An 18,395-nucleotide genomic window follows, 5' to 3' on the forward strand; every position below is an offset into this window, starting at 1 on the left:
GGTTGCGAGATGGGATTTTTTTTTTTTCACTCAATATATAATCATTGTTTTTTTTGTTTTTTTTTCTTAGTTGTGTTTTGCGGGGAATATATCACAACAACCACATATTAAAGAATATCAGTTGATATTAGATGAAAAAGAAAATAATAATCTGATATTTTCTGCTATGACTTCTCCAGAAGGAGCTACAGCGCCCCCTAGCGCCTCTGGTCAACACGACCGAATGGAACTGGAGTTGAACGGAGGGAAGGAGGCAGAGCTTCACTTGGAAAAGTGACAGGTCATCACAATCACCCGCCACTTCTTCTCAGCTCTGATTTGGAGGGAGGGTTGAAACCAGACTGTGGGTGGAGTCATCGTGCTACTTTAAATAAAGCTCTCTGTGGCCTCTGAGGAGCAGAAGGCGCTTCGTTCCTGACCAGTTGTCCCTCCTCTCTTCCTGCGCCGGCCACCATGGCTCCCGGCGTCCACAGGTTGGTCAAATCAGCCTGGCTGCCGCTGCTGTCCGTCTTGTTGCTGTCTGAAGCTCTGTCCGTCCGCTGGACGCCAGGGGACTATGCGGACACAGCCTCGGACGCCTTGAGGTTCCTCAGTGACTACAACAGCACTGCAGAGGAGGTCTACTTTAACTTGGTGTCCGCCAGCTGGAGCTACAACAGCAACCTGACGGAATTCAACTCCAGGCTGCAGGTCGAACTTGGTGTTTTTTTTTGTTTTTTAGATAAAAGCCATCAAACTACTCTGTTCCATGAATTATGGGGAAATGAAACAAAATATTGACTTGAGACATTTTCTGATACTTTTCTAACCTATAGAACTCACTTCTCTACACCCCCTTTTGTTTTTAAGAAAAGAAAATGTAACGATTTGCACTTAGTTTGGTTGGGTAAATTTAACACTGACATTTAAAGTCAAATGCAGGCATTATAATGAACAGTCCTATAGTTTGGTGGATTTTAAAAAAATGAACTTTTGAATGTCATAAATTGGTTGTGTTGTTGGGTTTTGACGTGCGTTGCCCCTCAGGTATTTTTCCATCGCACGACACAAACTTCACATCACACTCTGAACGCAGAAACTAAAGAAACATAAAGTCAACAACTCTGAAACACCAAAGGAAATTAGATGAAATCTACCTAACATTTCTGGGTAATGTTTCGATACGAATTGTCTTAAAAATCGAGTAATTATGACTTTTTATTTATCTACTTAATAAAGATTAATTCACTGGACTCTGGAAAAAATTCCACAGAAATGCATTTTCAGACAAAAGTTCAAAACGACCTTTAATGAACAACAAGCCCAACAAATGGAGGTACAAAATGACCATAGATGATCAGATTCAAGTTGTTTGAACTGTTTTTTTAGTTTGGGGGCTCAGTGGGAGGAATAGTTGTAATAGGGTGTTTCTTTTTTTCTTTTTTTTAATGTAAAATTCATCTTTGAATCTTCATCTCTTGACGTTCCACTGCAGTCACTGATGGCTCTGATGCTGCTGCCCCAACAGGAGAGATGACATCTTTAAAAAAAGCTCAAACTTTCCTCTAACTTAAGCAGGAGTTTCAAGGCGTTCATGTTAAACATTTGTTTAGAGTTTGACTGACTTGCGGTGCCTCTTGTTTTTAGGTAGCTGCAAGCCTTGTGTATCAAAATTTCTCAGAAGCCTGGGGAATGAAGGCCAAGCAGATCTTCTCTAAGGAAGTACTTAAATCTCTTTCTGAGAAGGACAGAAGGCTGATTGCTGGTGTCAAGTTTCTGGGTAGTGCCAACCTTCCACAGGCCGAGCGAGTGGAGGTGCAGTAGCCCTTATGCACTGTAACTACGGTAACATGGTCTCTTCTGACCTATTAATGCCCATAAACTTGCTTCTCGTTGTAGTATAACACCATCCTGAACACCATGGAGAATATTTATTCAACAAGTAAAGTGTGCCCACTGCCAAATGTTACCTGGAACCTGGAGCCTGGTAATCACACATTTACAAGTGTCTTTAGTTGGCGACATCAATAAACTGCAATTTTATTATGCTATGTTTATGAGCTGGAAGTGGCGAACAATTCATCATTATTTTTTTATATATTAATAACACAAGTGCCTTGGCGTCAAATAATTACTAGAGGAGAAATGTTGACACAATCACTGGACCTTCTGTTTTGTTGGCTAAACGAGCTGAATGCATTTGGAAGAGGGAAACTTCCATGGACAAGATGAAGGAAAATTGCTTAAAAGAATTACTGAGAAACTAAAATGAGATCCTTTTTGTCAATGATGCATTTGTCTGTTTAATCACTTTTGCAAATATAGGAGAAATCCAGTGTAACTGAAGATGCCATGTATGAACTTTCACATTTGTCTTAACCTGGTTGTTTGAAATGATATTTGGAGTTCTGATAACATGGTCTTGACATAACAGGACCTAACTTCTTGTTGCTAGGACTTTTATCCCCTTGATGAGCAGGAAGCTATACAATAAAACTTCATAATTAAAATAAGCTTTTGACTGTTATCTGACTCATGCCCGTATTGCAGAAACGTGTTGGCTTTTCTGTCTAATGGGTAACTGTCATTTATCTCAGAGCTCTCGGAAATTCTGGCCAAGTCCAGAAGCTATAAGAAACTACTCTTTGCTTGGGAGAGCTGGCACAATGTTTCAGGTGTGCCTGTTAAGGGTTACTACTCCAGGCTTGTGGAGCTCAGCAACCAAGCCTCTCAAGGGGATGGTAAGAACTATGGGCTTGAAATAAAATGGCAAAAATCCAGACAGGGTCTTAAAAAATAATCATTTTCAGGCTTCAATGACACTGGAGCTTCTTGGCGCTCTTTGTATGAGACGGAAACCTTTCAGGAGGATTTAGAAAGGCTCTACAAGACGATTGAACCGCTCTACCTGAACCTGCATGCCTTTGTAAGACGCAAACTCTACAACATCTATGGTCCCAAATACATCAACCTAAAGGGACCCATCCCTGCACACCTGTTGGGTAAGATGCATGTGTTACAGACAAGTGAAGCTCCACGCCACGATGGAGACACTAAATGGTCAATGATCCTTCTCTATGAAGATATTTCCATCAGTGCCAGTTAGTCTTTCACAGTAATTCAGGATTTCTCCACTACATCTTAATCCCAACAGGAAATATGTGGGCCCAGTTATGGAACAACCTCTATGAGATGATGGTCCCATTTCCTGCCAAACCTTTCCTAGACGTGACTGATGAGATGGTCAGACAGGTGCGGATGAAGGACTGAGTTTGGAGAAAGCTAGTTCTCACAGTCTTTAAAATGTTCATTTATTTTCTGCAGGGCTACAATGCCACACACATGTTCCGTGTGGCCGAGGAGTTCTTCACCTCTCTGGGTCTGAAGGAGATGCCTCCAGAGTTCTGGGAAGGGTCGATGCTTGTTAAGCCTGAAGATCGGGAGGTTGTGTGCCATGCGTCTGCCTGGGACTTTCATAACCGCAGAGACTTCAGGTAAAATTTTTAACCTGTGACATTATGGTAGCTAACCCACTTGCTCTGCAACCTGGAAAACTATAGCTGCTGGGGGCTAGGGGAAGCAATTTCAAATGCCAGTAATCTGGTCGATATTTCATTCCTGCAGGATTAAGCAGTGCACCACAGTAAGCATGGAAGACCTCTCCACTGTACACCATGAGATGGGCCACATCCAGTATTACCTGCAGTACAAGGATCAGCCTGTGGGCTTCCGTGATGGAGCCAACCCTGGTTTCCATGAAGCTATCGGTGACGTTATGTCACTTTCAGTTTCAACGCCCAAGCACCTACATGAGATTAATCTGCTGGAGTCTGTGACCTCTGACAGTGGTACTGACCAGATATCCTCTCATTAATTCAGACGGACTCTTAAACAGAATAACCATTCTGTAATTTTTATTATTATTATTTCTTACCAGAAAGTGACCTGAACTTCCTGTTGAAGACTGCTTTGGAGACTATAGCTTTCCTTCCTTTTGGCTATCTTGTTGACCTCTGGAGATGGGATGTGTTCAATGGAAACACTCCTCCAGAGAAGTACAACTCTGCTTGGTGGAACCTCAGGTGAGACCAAGTAAAACTTGCATTTTAGGACTGGTGTGTTTTTTTTTGTTTTTTTATAAAATCACTTTCACAGAGAGTCTGAGCCACAACAACCTATGGAAACTTTCTCTGCTGTCACTCTGACTGTGTGGTTCCAGATCTTAGCTGGACCTGTTGACCCATTTGTGATTTCTAAATTTCTTCACAGAACAAAATACCAAGGAATTTGCCCTCCTACCAGGCGCACAGAGGAGCACTTTGATGCTGGGGCAAAGTACCACATCCCTGGAAACACACCATACATAAGGTTCCACCTAGGTTGTAAAAAATGCATTAATGAGCTCTCTAATAACTCATTTCCCCCATTATTGGAAGTCTGAAGCCTTTGTTTTTTTTTTATTAGGTGGTAGACTTCCACAGAAAACCAAATGGGTGTTGAAATTGCGTCTTGTTTTATCATTTCAACTTGCATTAATGCACTACATAAGCGGTGTGGAAATAATAGACCAACAGTATTGTGGTCTTCAAACGTGGGGAGAAAATCAACTTCTAGAATCCTAGCTCTTTGTTTGTGTGTAACCTTGAAGGCTGCATCTCCGAACCCTTGCAGATGTGTTTTAATCCAGGTCCGCCTCTCCCTCATATGTAGCTGCCTCTCCAAAGACTTGCCAACCTGTGCACTGAAAACAGTCCTGGGCCACACAGTGACTTTTTCCCTCTGTTGGCCTCATCCATCTCATGTTAACTAGTGTGAGCAGTCATGGCAGGCTTCAGTGTAAAGAGCCAAGGGGAGGATGTGAGCATCACATAAGTGTGATCGACAGCAATGAGTCCCTCCTGGTTTTGGTTTCTGATCAAGCCGTTTATATTTGCAGATGGAAGTAGGAGCAGAAGGAGGAGGCAAAAAGGCTTGGGAGGCTTTTTGTTTTCTGAAGTTCTTCTTTCCCCTGCAGGTACTTTGTTAGCTTCATCCTCCGATTTCAGTTTCATGAGAAACTCTGTGAGGTGGCCAATCAGACCGGCCCTCTGCACACATGTGACATCTACCGTTCCACAGAAGCTGGAGCCATCCTGAAGTAGGAATGGATTTATTTTTCTGTTTTTTTTTTTATCCACAAATGAGTAAATTTTACTTCAGTGTTGCAATGTGTGTTCCTTTTTCCCTAGGAAAGTTCTCGAGGCGGGCTCTTCAAGGCCTTGGCCCGACGTGCTCCAGGAGGCCATAGGCACACGTGAAATAAATGCCACCTCATTACTCAAATACTTTGACCCCCTAACAAAATGGCTGGAAGAGCAAACTGCCAATGAGACCCTTGGATGGCCTGATCTCGACTGGGTCCCACCGGTCCCTGAGGGCTACCCTGACGATATTGATGCAGAATTACAAACCTCAACTCTGTAGAAAGAATTTGAATGAGGTTTTATGTTTCAGACGGGATGGTTTCTCATCTCAACGGACTCATTTACCTGGTCATTAATGAAGCAGGGAGCGTTGGTGGGTGGGTCGATTTAGAAGGTGTCTCTGAAAACCAGACTGTTACTTTTTACTGATAGAGAGGAGTGTTATGATGACAGGAGAGACCTTAACTTTAGAACCAGGATGGTCAGAACAGCCATGAAGAGAATGTGCATTTCAGTCAGAGGTGTAAGGATCTGGAATAGACAGCCTAGAATTGAAGCAATGTCTCAATATAAGTTTATTTAAGAAAAGGTTCAGACTGATGATTTTCAATAGGAATGAAGATCTGAGGTTAAAATTGAATGGACGCTTCTAACACGGCAAACAGAATTGTATATATGTGTATGATGGTAGAGTTTGTGTGGGTAAATGTATCTGCTACACTGTATTGGGGCAGTAGTTGGAATACCTTAGATTTTCCTGGTGCCGCTGTGACTGCTATTGAACTGTCATTGTGGGATGTTGTGTGGGAAGTTGGACTTGAGTTGTTATGATGTCAGAGTGCTGAATAATCTATGGGAGTGTGAATGTTTGTATGAGTATTGGTATGTAGTTGGATGTGAACATCTCTGGGAGTGACTTTGGTAACACTTTATTTGGCAGAAACGTTGCTCTGATTCCATTTTGGCCACATAAAATGTCACCATCTGAAATGTTGTTGGAAATCCTCCTGAACTTGAATTCTGGAGTTCAGTAGAAGAAGAGTTGGTTGTCTGTTCTTCTTCTTCAATGCTGGGAACATGCCATTAATTTAATTTCTGCCAAAAGAAATAACATCCACCAGCTAATTCAAACATTCAGTGTGCATTTGTTTTACTACCAACTGTAGGCATCTGAACCATTTATTTTCCTCTTTATTATAAATGATACATGTGAACACCAGTTTATTCATCTAAAACCGATACATTATATGTGTGTGGCTCCATTATGATCTAGAGCCTCCAACGCCTGATTAAAACGCTGATTGGCTGATAGATGAGCGCTAACGACATGGCTGAATTATGAATATATCTCATGTAACTGTTGATGTGGTTGCTGCCATTATGTTTAATGACTTCCTGCATAAACTTGCATATTCATGTGTCTTTTTGATTTAATTTCTTACTTAATGGAAATTATAATTGCAAAATTGTGTTTTTTGACATTAGCAGAATATGGACAAAGATTTACTTTGTCTTACGTGTATAGTGGAAACTCAGCCAATGACTTCAACAGCTCTACACAGGTGGTGTTCTTTAACAGCTTGTTGGTCACCTAGAACTACAACACCTAGAACTACAACACTAACCTGACAGAGCACAGCTTCGGGACTGGGTGCTCATTCTGTGCTTCCAGATCATGTCCCACCATGAAAAGGTCCTCACAGGTTCTGCTTGTGTTCCAAAGTGGGATTTCAATTCATATTTGGCAAGACAATTTCCATGATGGAAGGAGTTGGTGCACACACTGCAGCTCTACACTGGCATGCCATCTTCAAAGTCAACTATTAAGCAAACATAGTATTGCATTATTCAAGCTTAAATCATTTTGAAGTCCCATTAGCCAAACAGGTGTGTCGTTATTGCAGAATGTGGTGTTGCAGTAGTTTTAAGCCGCAGGACGAAAATGCACGTGATTTAAATATCTTTTTCTAAGACCACGATTTAAAAAGCATGACTAAAACCGTTTCTAGGTTTAAAGGCTGTTATGTGTGGGTGGATTTTTCACAGGTAATCTAGAAGTACACTGTGTTTCTTTGAAATTCTTGGTAAGAGTAAATATATCCATTCATCCATCCATCCATCATAAGAGTGATCAGAGGTGCTTTTGCATCTCAGTGAGGAAAACCAGTTGTGGTCACCTGGCTGGTGATTGTCCCTGACGTGGGGCAGGACGGTGGCAGCAGCGCTGGTTGGAGGAACAAGCAGCTGGGGCAGCATGGCAGCCAGCGTGACGCCGTCTTCTGTCACAGGACAGTGGAGAGAGAACATTCAGAGACGTCTCTCTTTAGGAAATCTGTGACTTAAAGAGTCCTTCTGCGGAATTTTGAATAAGCTGGGTCAAGACAGAATGCAGTCACCGATTAACAGATGGTAGAAAGAATTTTTACTTTAGATTCAGGGTTCATTAAAGGATGAAACTCTCCCCTTCTCTACCAACAAAGATTGGGGGGGGGGTCACATGCTTGTCTGTGCTTCACCATTGCAGTTCCCTGCAATAAAGAGGCAGGAAGTGTTGCTGCGTTCCAGTTGTACTCAAAAATGGGAAATTCTCACTTCAAGGTCGGAGAAAGGAAAAAATCAACTAAAAGGCCCTCCAAAGTCTGGAAGTATGGGAGCAACTCCTGCTACCCCATTAAGATTTGTTGAGGCTCACTTTGCGTTTCAAAATGGCCGCTCCTGGCATCAACATTTAGTACGATCTTGTGAAAACACGTTTATTTTACAAGACACCTTTGTGAGGGCGCGTCTAAAATCAATATTGCATGTAGTGGCCGCAACTCTTAAACTGAACAAATTAAAGGTGTTTGCTTATGGAAAGTAAACATTAAAATGTTTGTAAGAGTTACTACAAACAATGTCTGTGAGTGGAACCAAGTTACAATTCTGACCTCTTAACTAGAACACTGTTACCTGGGGTGTGACATCAAACCCAGCTCTGAGTTCCCACGTCCCAGTTAACTGGAATGCAACACTAGCAGCCAGTTGACTCAGCATGTTGGGCGCTTAAGCTGCTGTGCTTCCTGCTCCTTCTAGAAACTGAAAATGGGTTAATGCAATGCATTCTGGGATTAACAGTGGTCATAGTCTTCGTCTCCTGGATGCGGTTCAGTCCATCATGGCTGGCTCCCAACAGAAACGCGTTTATCGATGTATGAAATGAGAAACGGGATGCATGAAGAGGACCAGAAGAGCTAATGAGGAATTTGTGGTTACATTTCATGGGACCATTGTTCTGAGCTGAGGAGCTACTTTTGTCAGAAAGAATTTACAATATGTGTAAGAATATATAAGTGTCTATTTTAATATAGCAAATTTATCACCAAAATAAAGCATTTTAGTCCTTCTTAGGCAAGAAATATCCAAATAGAGTGCACAGTTTGTTCAAATTAGCACTAAAACCCCCGTGTTCACTGCATCCAGCAAATATTCACAGCGCAGCTCTATACTTTTTCAAATGTTATGTTAAATTAATATTTCTTCCAAACTCTACGCACAAAACATGGATTTTTTAAAGATAGGTAAATGTGATTTGGTTTCATCATCATCATCATCATTATCATCATCATCATCATCATCATCATCATCGTGATAATAATAGTAGTGTGAATTTCCGGTTGTCGCCAGAAGAGGGCAGTGTTGTATCAGAAATTGCTGGTTGCAGATGGCTGAAGCGGAAATACGTTTGCATAAGGCTGTAAAGAAAGTGAAGCCCCATTTTATTCTTTTTTTTATTAGTTGATTTCATAAAATTAACTATTACCTTCTTAAGACACTTGTGAATTGGCGCTATGTTTACAAACAGAAACCTTAATGCTGAAATAAATAAAAAAAGATGTATCACTTTGTTACACAAGGAGGCGCTGTGCACCGTATTATTAACAGACGCACGAGAGAAATAAAGACAAAAGAGCTGTTTAAATAAAACTGACTAAATATTTGTATTATTTTAATGTGTAGAGGAATATCTCCTTTACCTCTGGCACTGCTCGCTTCAGTCCGGTCAGCTTGTAGCAGTGGTGTTTTGCATATTCACAAACAAGATGAGCAGAGCAGAGGAATTCACCCTCAGGACACATCAGTTGAACTCTTTATTTTAACCTTCTTCTTCTTCTTCTTCTTCTCTCTCTTCCTTCGCATTTCATGCAAACTTCCCGGTCCTCTGCTGTCTTTAAATGACAACAGCAGCCAGTGGGAGGCCGGCTGGCAGTCTTTCACTAAAGTGTGATCTCAAGTCATTGTTAAGAAATCATTGCATAAAACATTAGGGAGACGGTCTGGCTGCAGGATTAGTCTTTGGAAAACATGCCCGCCGCACCACGTTGCAACGTCACGGGGGTGAAATCGGCGGTGACCTGGTTTTAATGTGTGCAGAGCCCCGCGCGGCTCGCAGGTAAAAATGTTAAGAAAAATGAGTTTATGGGGGGCAACGAGTGCATATGCGCCCCCGGCTGAAGGCTGGGTTCCATCAAGACTTTCTGCCCGGAGCGCAAAAGGAAGGAGGGAGGAGAGGGGGCGAGCGAGCAGCCAATAGGAAGGCGGAGAGCAGCTCGGCTCTTTATAACTCTGTGCCACAGAGGCTGAGCGATGCCATTAGAAAGTTTCTGCAGCTGGAAGAGTCTCAGTGGACTATATCCTCAGCAACACCTCCGCGCGTTCTTGGAGTGCACACACTGCTGTTCCTTACGCGAGACCTCATAGCTAATCAATCCAGCAGGAGGGGAGGGGGGAGGATTTATCTTCTTCTTCTTCCTTTATTTGTCTTCCTTTTCGTTGTTTTGAACAATTCCGGAGCGCCTCCTTCACCATGAGCGCCGGACAGAGCTACGAGAAGAAGATCGCGAGTATTCTGACGGATCTCCCCGGATCTATGGGCTGCCACCCGAGCTCCAAGGACTCCCCGACTCTCCCAGAGTCCTCGGTGACGGACATGGGCTACTACAGCGGACAGACGGCTCACGGCCACCACGAGTACTACCAGAGCCAGCCGTACGGACAGCCCATGAACTCTTACCACCACCAGTTCAATTTGAACGGGATGGGAGCGGCGGGAGCGTACGCGACCAAATCCGAGTATCCCTACACGAACAGCTACAGACAGTACGGACATTACAACAGAGATCACCTGCAGGCCTCACCGCCAGGCTCAGGTAAACCAGAACACGACAGTGTTTCCCCCTCTGGCTCGAATTCATTTATGCTTAAAATGATTTATTTATTTTTTATTCCAAATGTCCTCAGAGATTTTCGAGACCGTTTCCCTCTTAGAATTTTGGTAAATAAATAAGACAAAATTTGATCCGAAGTTGGAAAATATATTAGAACTATTTAATTGCGAATTAAGTGAAATAAATGTTTATAACACAGTTATAAACAGATGAAACGGTTTGATTGGGCCATGCTATAAAAGCCGTTTAATAGGAGCTGGGAAAAAAGAGACGAAATGAAAAATTGACGTTATTGTACTGCGCTGCTTTGCTCAGTTGAAAATTAGATTTCATGGAATTTTTACTCACAATTGTATTTATTTTTAGTACTTTGTTTTTGTTGTTTTTTCTTTTTTAAAATTTTATTTTGTCAAACGTTATTAAATGTCATGAATATCTAATTTATATTTTTCATTTTATATTAGTAATTAACTCTGAGTTAAAAACAACAAAAAAATCCTCTTACATTTAAAATCGCTCTGCACAAAGGTCAGGCTTCATTTACTGTTCCCGTTCTTCTTCTTTCCTCTTTATTTTGTGACTCGTCAGTTATGATGTGCGATCAGTTTGATTCATTCGTTTTTTTTTTTTGCTGTAAATTTACAGTCAAAGAAGAACCAGAGCCGGAGGTCCGCATGGTGAACGGAAAGCCGAAAAAGATCCGCAAGCCGAGGACGATCTACTCCAGCTACCAGCTGGCCGCCCTGCAGAGGCGCTTCCAGAAGGCGCAGTACCTCGCCCTGCCGGAGAGAGCGGAGCTGGCGGCCCAGCTCGGCCTCACTCAGACTCAGGTGAGCTGCGCGGACTGCTCCTGATTTAGAACCTTTTAAAGGAAAACTTCCCCCACGTGGACAAAAATTGAATAAAACATGTTTAGATAAAAAAAAAACAACCTAGTTAAAATTATGTTTTCAACACTTTTTTCTTTTTTTTAGCAATATTAAGGCATCAAATGTTTTATTTTTTATTTTTATTTTAGATCAGTAATTAACTCCCGTTGTTTTTTTTTTGTTTGTTTGTTTTGTGTTTTTTTTTCGTCTCAGGTCAAGATCTGGTTCCAGAACCGGAGATCCAAGTTCAAGAAGCTGTACAAAAACGGCGAGGTTCCCCTGGAGCACAGTCCCAACGCCAGCGACTCCATGGCCTGTAACTCCCCGCCCTCCCCCGCCGTCTGGGACGGCAGCAGCACCCCTCAGAACACGCCGATCAGCCGGCCTCAGGTGTCGCAGCCGGCGCACAGCTCGTCGCCGCCCTACCTGGAGGACTATACCAACCACTGGTACCAGCAGGGATCGCACCTACAGCATCCGGGCACCGTGCACCACCCGGTGCCGCAGCAGAGCGTGGGAGCCGTTTACTAACTCGGACTCGGGGCGCCAGACCCACGTCGTGTTTTACGAGTTCTCCCCACAGTGACTCTGCAGAGTGAACTCTAATGGAGCCAGAGGAGGCCGGAAACCAAATCCTGCTTTCTGTCTCTGATGTCCGCAGAGAGTTTTCAGAGCTGGACTTCCAGATTTTTATTTTTTAAAGCACATAAGGGATTTCTAATCACTTCTGGCAGCATATTTAAGGGACATCTGGCGTATTTTATTTTTTAAATTATTTATCACCTCTACCGTATAATCCTTTTGTAAATGATATGCAAAGTGTCCCCCCCCCCGCCCCCAAAACAAATAGCCTAAACACAAACTAAATCACAAAACTGCTGCAGCCAATCGTGCATGTGGGTTTGTGGAGAACTTTACAAATAGAGAAAAAAAAAATAGAACTCAGGACATATTTATAAGGATTTGTATAAAAAAATGCTGAAGGTTGTAAATAAATGTTTTTATATAAATATATATGCAGAACCACTATGATCATATTTGAACAAGAAAGAGCACTGTGGTGCTGTTAGACCGTTTTTATATTCATGTAATGAGTCCAACTGTTGCCTTCCTGTCTGATGAATAAAGGTGTTAAATGCTCGCTGTGTCTCAAGCCCTTTTTAAAGAAACCTACAGATTTAAAGGCTCGGCTGGAGGAATCAAGACACCGTTTTAAAGAGCGCAACAGAAGCAAAGTTTGTCCGACAAAAAAACAAAACACAAGAAAGTGGTTTGGGAATTCAAAGGAACATGCTAAGTAAATGTGATGAACTGGGACGTGAAAATACGTCTGTTGTCTAATTGTGGTGGGAAGGTTGAAGCCTGGCCTTCAATGTCCTTGTTAAGGCAGAATCTGAAATGGATCCGTGGAATATTTGTGGGTATGAAGACAAGATACGCCAACCTGAAAAACACACCAACAAGACGTCCGTATGCCCAGTGTTTGGAGCATGTGATTATGTAAAAGGATAAAAAATAAAAAATAAAAATAGAAAAAAAACCCTTAAACCCCGCGGAAGTTCTACTGAAGAAAAACACAAAGACAAAGACTAAATAAAAGACTATTTATTGTGTAGCTTTTTAAATTGGTCCCCAAATCTGAAAATCGGACAATCAATAATAATAATAATAATAATAATAATAATAATAATAATAATAATAATAATAATAATAATAATGTATTTTTTTCGGTACTATAGCTGCAGACATGCCGGAGTCAGTGGATTTAATTGCTGCTCTGTTGCCGGATCAGAGGGCACGTTGGCAAGGAGACGGCGAGACGTCATAGACGCACGCGCACCTCTGAGCGTATTGAACATGAATAAACAGTACAACTACGTGCTTAATTATTAAACAATTTTGATTTGAAACACTACCTTTAAAAAAATACTCTAGGTAAAATTTTTTTTTAAATATCTTTGTTTCTACAGGAAGAGGAAATCTTTGCAGATAAAAATGGCCGTACGACCGGAAGTAGGGGAGGTTTCTCATGTTCTAATTGGAACGTGGGACACTGCGAAGCTCGGTGAGAAAACCTTTGATGTTACCGAGTTCTTTAGACACCATGTCACACTGGAAACGAGAAAGACAACAATACAGCTGCGCTTCTTTAAACTCCTATCGTTATTAATGTGAGCTATAGAAGCTGGTTGATGTTCCAAACACGCTGAAAGTAGAGATGATGGAGAAACTGCTGACTGTGAGTTCGTCCACATGGACCACCAGTGCGCCATTACACACGGAGAGAAAATGCACCCACGGTGGGTTTTTCGTTCTTTTTCTTTAATGAATCGTTTCTGCTGCTTTTAGTAGCTGCAGTGGTATGCGCTCACCCGTGGAGGTGTTGCTGTTCGGTTCTACACCAGGGTCGTGTCTGTCACAACCCACTCCGTATCCTGGTGGTCTTTTTAACGGCTGTCCTCATCTTAATTAATCCCAAAACGTGTGTTCAAAATGAGACTGTTTTGCTCCACTTTTTCCGTCCAGACCATAAAACCAGCTTAGTTTGGGAAGTTAATTTGATCAACCCAGACAAGTTGACTTTCCTTTTTACTTTTCAACCTCATTCGACTTCAATATTCATATAGCAGTGGATTTACAAATCCACTGCCATCTTTATATTTACTTTCAATTCTTTTCCTTAAACCACTTTTAAACATCAGTGGAGATTACCTTTCAGTCTCCAACATTCTTATTTTGACTTTCACCTTTCAAACATTTTTTTTTGCAATGTTTTCTGTTTGTATTTGACAATAATTTTCTAGATGGGGCAGGACACTTTTAACTTTCTCTGAGTTTTTTAATAACCTAAAAATGTGGCACCTAATGTGACCTGAGTGCTAATCCAGCGCTGTTCCTGAAGTGGCCTGCTTTTACAGGCAGCACCAGTGATAACTGTTATTACTGCTAATACTGCCAAGGTGTTGAATTATGACGCTATTTAAAATTAATTCTGAAATGGGTTCATTGCTGTCAGTCATGTCAAACTTCAAAAGATAATAAACCTGCAAAGGTTTTAACAGCTTCGTAAAAGGCCTTTAAAGAGGTTTATTCAGCAGCTAAAATGGCGACAAATGTTACTTTAACACTCAGTGAAAACCTTCACACCCTTAAATAAAATATAAGTGTTTAAACCTATCAAAATTTATCTCCGTAATACTTGATATGAATGTAACTTTTCGTATCGCTCTGTTGTATCTTTAAAGAAGTAGAAGAAAAAAAGCGTTTCTAAATGTCCTGTTGCCACTTTTGTTAACAAGTTTTTTGTCCCTTCTGACCTGTAATTTTCTTGGCACCACACTGCCAGCACATCTTTTTTCTTTGCACATTCATCTACAAACAGCTTAACGTTTCAGAACTCCTTAATCCCATCCCCCTAGAGTCCCCTTCTTGTTTTATATCCACTGAACTCAACACCAGTTGTCTGTGGCGTCAGTCAGCATGTAAATGTACCCAGTGCTGATTTGACAAAAGCGGCATGATTACTATTGCCTTTTGATATCAATGAAATCTCATCACAAAGTACATGTGATCCCCGCCGCCCCCCGGTGGCTCCCTCAGTGTGTGTGGGCCTCCTGGACTGTGCGCCGTCAGGGGAGACATTTGCCGTTTGCGCCGTCTGTGAACAGTTCAAGTGTGACAGCAGTGGAGGGTGTGTGGGTGTGGCTGGGGAAGAGCTGAACATGAGTGTGACCCTGGACATTTGGGTAAAATTACCAAGGAAAACGATGTTTCCTTCTATAGAAATAATGAAAAACAATCACCTTGTAAAAGACATTTACATAAAGACTTATGCTGACGTGTAAATGTGGTTGAAAGTGACAATTAAATAACCTGACCACATAAAGAGGGTTGTCCAATGTCTCCAGTGTCCAGTGAGCTACAACATTATAATGTTTTTTTCCATGGCTTAATTAAATATGAGGACTTTCCAACCTTAGATTGTCATGAAACAGAAACGTCCACGAACATGTGGCGTTTTGGAGGGCCACAAATAAGGCCCTGTCCCCGTGACCCCTCTCCGCTGTCGACATGGTGGTGTCAGAGCTCGTCTCTCGAGTGCACCTGTGCGGGTTGAGGCAGAGGTCGGCGGCTACGGAAAGACTCCCAGCAGCTGTCCAGGGCCGGGCTCGTCCTCAGCTGCATTAGCATCACTCAGGCTGGTCATTTCGCTGTAAACCTGGGCGAAGTGAAGGGAGGAAGGCACCGTGGACAGCTGTGGAGTCCTGAACCTTGGCTGACCTCTGTTTTCGGCCAGCGCAGGGCAAGTCCAGGCTGGAGTGGAAGAGAAGGCGCAGCATGCACCATTAGCGTGTTTTTGATGCCGCGCTTGCTTATAGGTCACGCTTATGTAAAAGCCTTCATTCCCCCTCCAGTGTGTTTGTGCAGCATGGCCCCCAAACCAGAAAGTCACGGCCTATTTTATGAAACCACACATTCACTTCTCTTCCTGCGGGGAAGCTGCTTACAATTACCCTACATGTCAGATCCTTCAAGTTAATAACAATAATCACCCTGGAGACCTGCTTTGCCATTCACCCATTCACAGCAACAGAGATTTAATAACAAGCTATTTTCCCTCCTATTGCTATCCTGCAATTAAAAGCCATCAGACGGCTCATATCTGATAACCCTGAGCTTCCACATCATTGATACAGTCAGAACTTCCTTTATCAGGAGCCGTCAGCCGTCAGCCCAACCTTCCATCCGCTCCTCTCAGCTTGTCTATTACACGGGGAAGGCCTTTTCACTTTTGCTTACGTGATAATTGGTCCCCCTCCGTTTGAAAGCTCCCACTCTTCTCTGTCCAATTCCACAGAGCCATTATTCTAATCTAGAGATGTGAAATTGCCTATAATTTTCCCCAATGCCCCCCTCCGTCAGCTTGGTTCAGCGCACAAGCAGCGCTTGCCTCGTCTTCCTGCATGTTTATTAACAAGGCAACATAATGATGAGGAGGTAAAACAGGGATGCACAAAGAAGGAGATGTTAATATGCCACAAAACTGGCGGTTATGAGAGGAAAAATCAGCTGGGAAAGGGGCTCAAAAACTCGCCGGCTCTGGCGTGCGCTTTGTTCTTCACGGAAACACGGCAGATGGCTGAAGAGCTCCTGGATGAGGACGTGCTCCTCGGGCGAGGTAAGAGCTGAATGAGTCAGTGTTCTGCTCAGGAAAGGCAGCGGCAGCCACTTAGAAATGTTATTCTTCCTCGAACTTCACAGCTGAGTCCTCTTAAAAGAAAAAAAAGAAAAAAGAAGATGTCAAATTGAAGTTGCATATTTTTGTTGCATGAAGCAGAGAGACAGAAGAATGGAAATTTGCACTATAAAAAATGTTTTTTTTGAAGGGATTAAATATTAGCGATTAAAAAAAAAAAAGGAATCAAATGTGTCAGTTTATAGTTTGACCTCCAGTGATGGTTACATTCCAACAGAAATATCTCTCATGTTTGGATTAGAATTTATTTTAAGACCAGGCAATCATTTTTTGTTGTCCAGCTTAGTGACATCTCTAAAATCAAAATTGCTACACTGAAAAACAAACAGTTTAATCAGTAAATTTAGTGTATATGTTTCTATGCATTGTATCTGAATATATTTCAGTCATTATTTATGAGCAGAAATTGCCTGTTTAACAGGTAGAAAACTCTTAAATTGATTTCTAATTTTAATATGCTTGTCTGAGCTTTAAGGTCAGGTTGCTAGCAAATTCGACTTAATGCTGCACTAGATAACAGAAAGTAGAAGCTATTCTTATATTAACCATCAAAAATATTCAAAGTGCAATCTAGAATAGTTTGTACATTTTATGTTTTGTAATGTTTAGATTCTAAAAATGTTATCAGCTTTGCTGTTTACAACTCCTAGCTAAACCCTTTGGTTAGAATTCAACTGAAGATGTTGGTTCAGTCAGTCGTTTTATTTGTTGTGTTTGGTGCCCAGCAAAAAATAGAAAAAATAAAAAAAAGTTCATATGGGTTAAATGAATAATTCACAACAGCTAGGAGTCAAGAACTTTCATAAGACTTTATGGCTGAGAGAGTTTCTGTGTTTGAACACTAATTTAAGTTTGTAGACTGGTTTAGTGACAATGCTAATTTCAAAGTCTAACTTGCTAGCCAACTTAGCTTCTCAATTCTGAAGTTGTCTTGAAAAGCTAGCAACCACAGCTCTGCTGCTCTGCACACTAACAACTACTGCTCAGGGTTCAGAAGCTCAGCTTGCTAGCAGGTTCTTCTGCGCGTTCTTCTGTAGCATTAACGAATACAGAAATCTTCTTAACCGGAAGTCTTCGATACTTTTAAGTACAGAAATTCACTCGCAAGGCAACTCAGACTAAACAATCAGGTTTCCGTTCTCTGCTGTAGCCTGTAGCACTAAAGTCAAATCAGAATGAAAAATAGCTGACAGGACCAACAGGTTTCAAGTATTATCTAGTGGAAGCTGTTAATGTTGATGGAAACTGACCAATTTTCGACATTAAATTTTCAAACAGAAATGGTGCATGAGCGATAAAAGCTAATGTTTTATACAATCCAGGATGATTAGAGTGATAGCTCTAAAGTCTTCATCAGATCATTGCCTGAGATCTGTCCAAAAAAAGCCTGACATGGCACCTTGTTTACAAAAAAAAACTTAAAATTTTTTTTAAACCTTGGAGGTCAAATGAGTTGAGAAAAAAATGATCCTAATTAGCTAGAATTTGAATTAGTTGAGTCATTTTACTCATTCATTTCCGTATGTTTTAGCTCTTAAATCAAAAATACTCACTAAAAAATCTACACAAACTAATTGGCACGCAGATTTTATTGGTTAAATTCTAACAGTTTGTTTTAACAGTGCCAGAATTGAAGTCAGTGAACTCCCGAGCAGTTACTACTAATATTAGGGTAAACATCTTGGGGAAAACTGCATGCATAGTTTGTTATTCCTCTAATCCTTGTATGTGACATCAGACAAATTGCTCCTAATGTTTGCCAGACAGCCCGAAATGTTCGGGGTGATGAATGAAAAACATAAAAAGAAAGTCACTGGATGGCTCTTTAACGCACTTTTCAGCTTCATTAATCAGAAATCAGCTCTCCATTTAATCAAGAGCACCAGCGAAGACATAAATACCC

At 41.6% G+C, this 18,395-nt stretch overlaps 2 protein-coding genes across 2 annotated transcripts; both read left to right on the top strand.

Moving 5' to 3' along the window:
• The first annotated feature begins 206 nt into the window (after positions 1 to 206).
• Positions 207 to 6,584, top strand: ace (angiotensin I converting enzyme (peptidyl-dipeptidase A) 1). Its single transcript, XM_028028933.1, has 12 exons — positions 207 to 690; positions 1,627 to 1,794; positions 1,879 to 1,966; positions 2,577 to 2,720; positions 2,790 to 2,981; positions 3,134 to 3,231; positions 3,304 to 3,473; positions 3,604 to 3,827; positions 3,917 to 4,061; positions 4,249 to 4,347; positions 4,994 to 5,116; positions 5,208 to 6,584. Exons 1-12 carry the CDS (start codon positions 454 to 456, stop codon positions 5,440 to 5,442), a joined length of 1,923 nt encoding a protein of 640 aa, XP_027884734.1. The 5' UTR covers positions 207 to 453; the 3' UTR covers positions 5,443 to 6,584.
• A 3,192-nt stretch (positions 6,585 to 9,776) lies between these two features.
• dlx3b (distal-less homeobox 3b) lies at positions 9,777 to 12,376 on the top strand. Its single transcript, XM_028028801.1, has 3 exons — positions 9,777 to 10,348; positions 11,012 to 11,196; positions 11,449 to 12,376. The coding sequence occupies exons 1-3, from the start codon at positions 10,006 to 10,008 to the stop codon at positions 11,764 to 11,766; spliced, it is 846 nt and encodes a 281-aa protein (XP_027884602.1). The 5' UTR covers positions 9,777 to 10,005; the 3' UTR covers positions 11,767 to 12,376.
• The last annotated feature ends 6,019 nt before the right edge of the window (positions 12,377 to 18,395 follow it).

This window comes from Xiphophorus couchianus, chromosome 9 (genome assembly GCF_001444195.1).
Source record: "Xiphophorus couchianus chromosome 9, X_couchianus-1.0, whole genome shotgun sequence".
Taxonomy (NCBI): domain Eukaryota; kingdom Metazoa; phylum Chordata; class Actinopteri; order Cyprinodontiformes; family Poeciliidae; genus Xiphophorus; species Xiphophorus couchianus.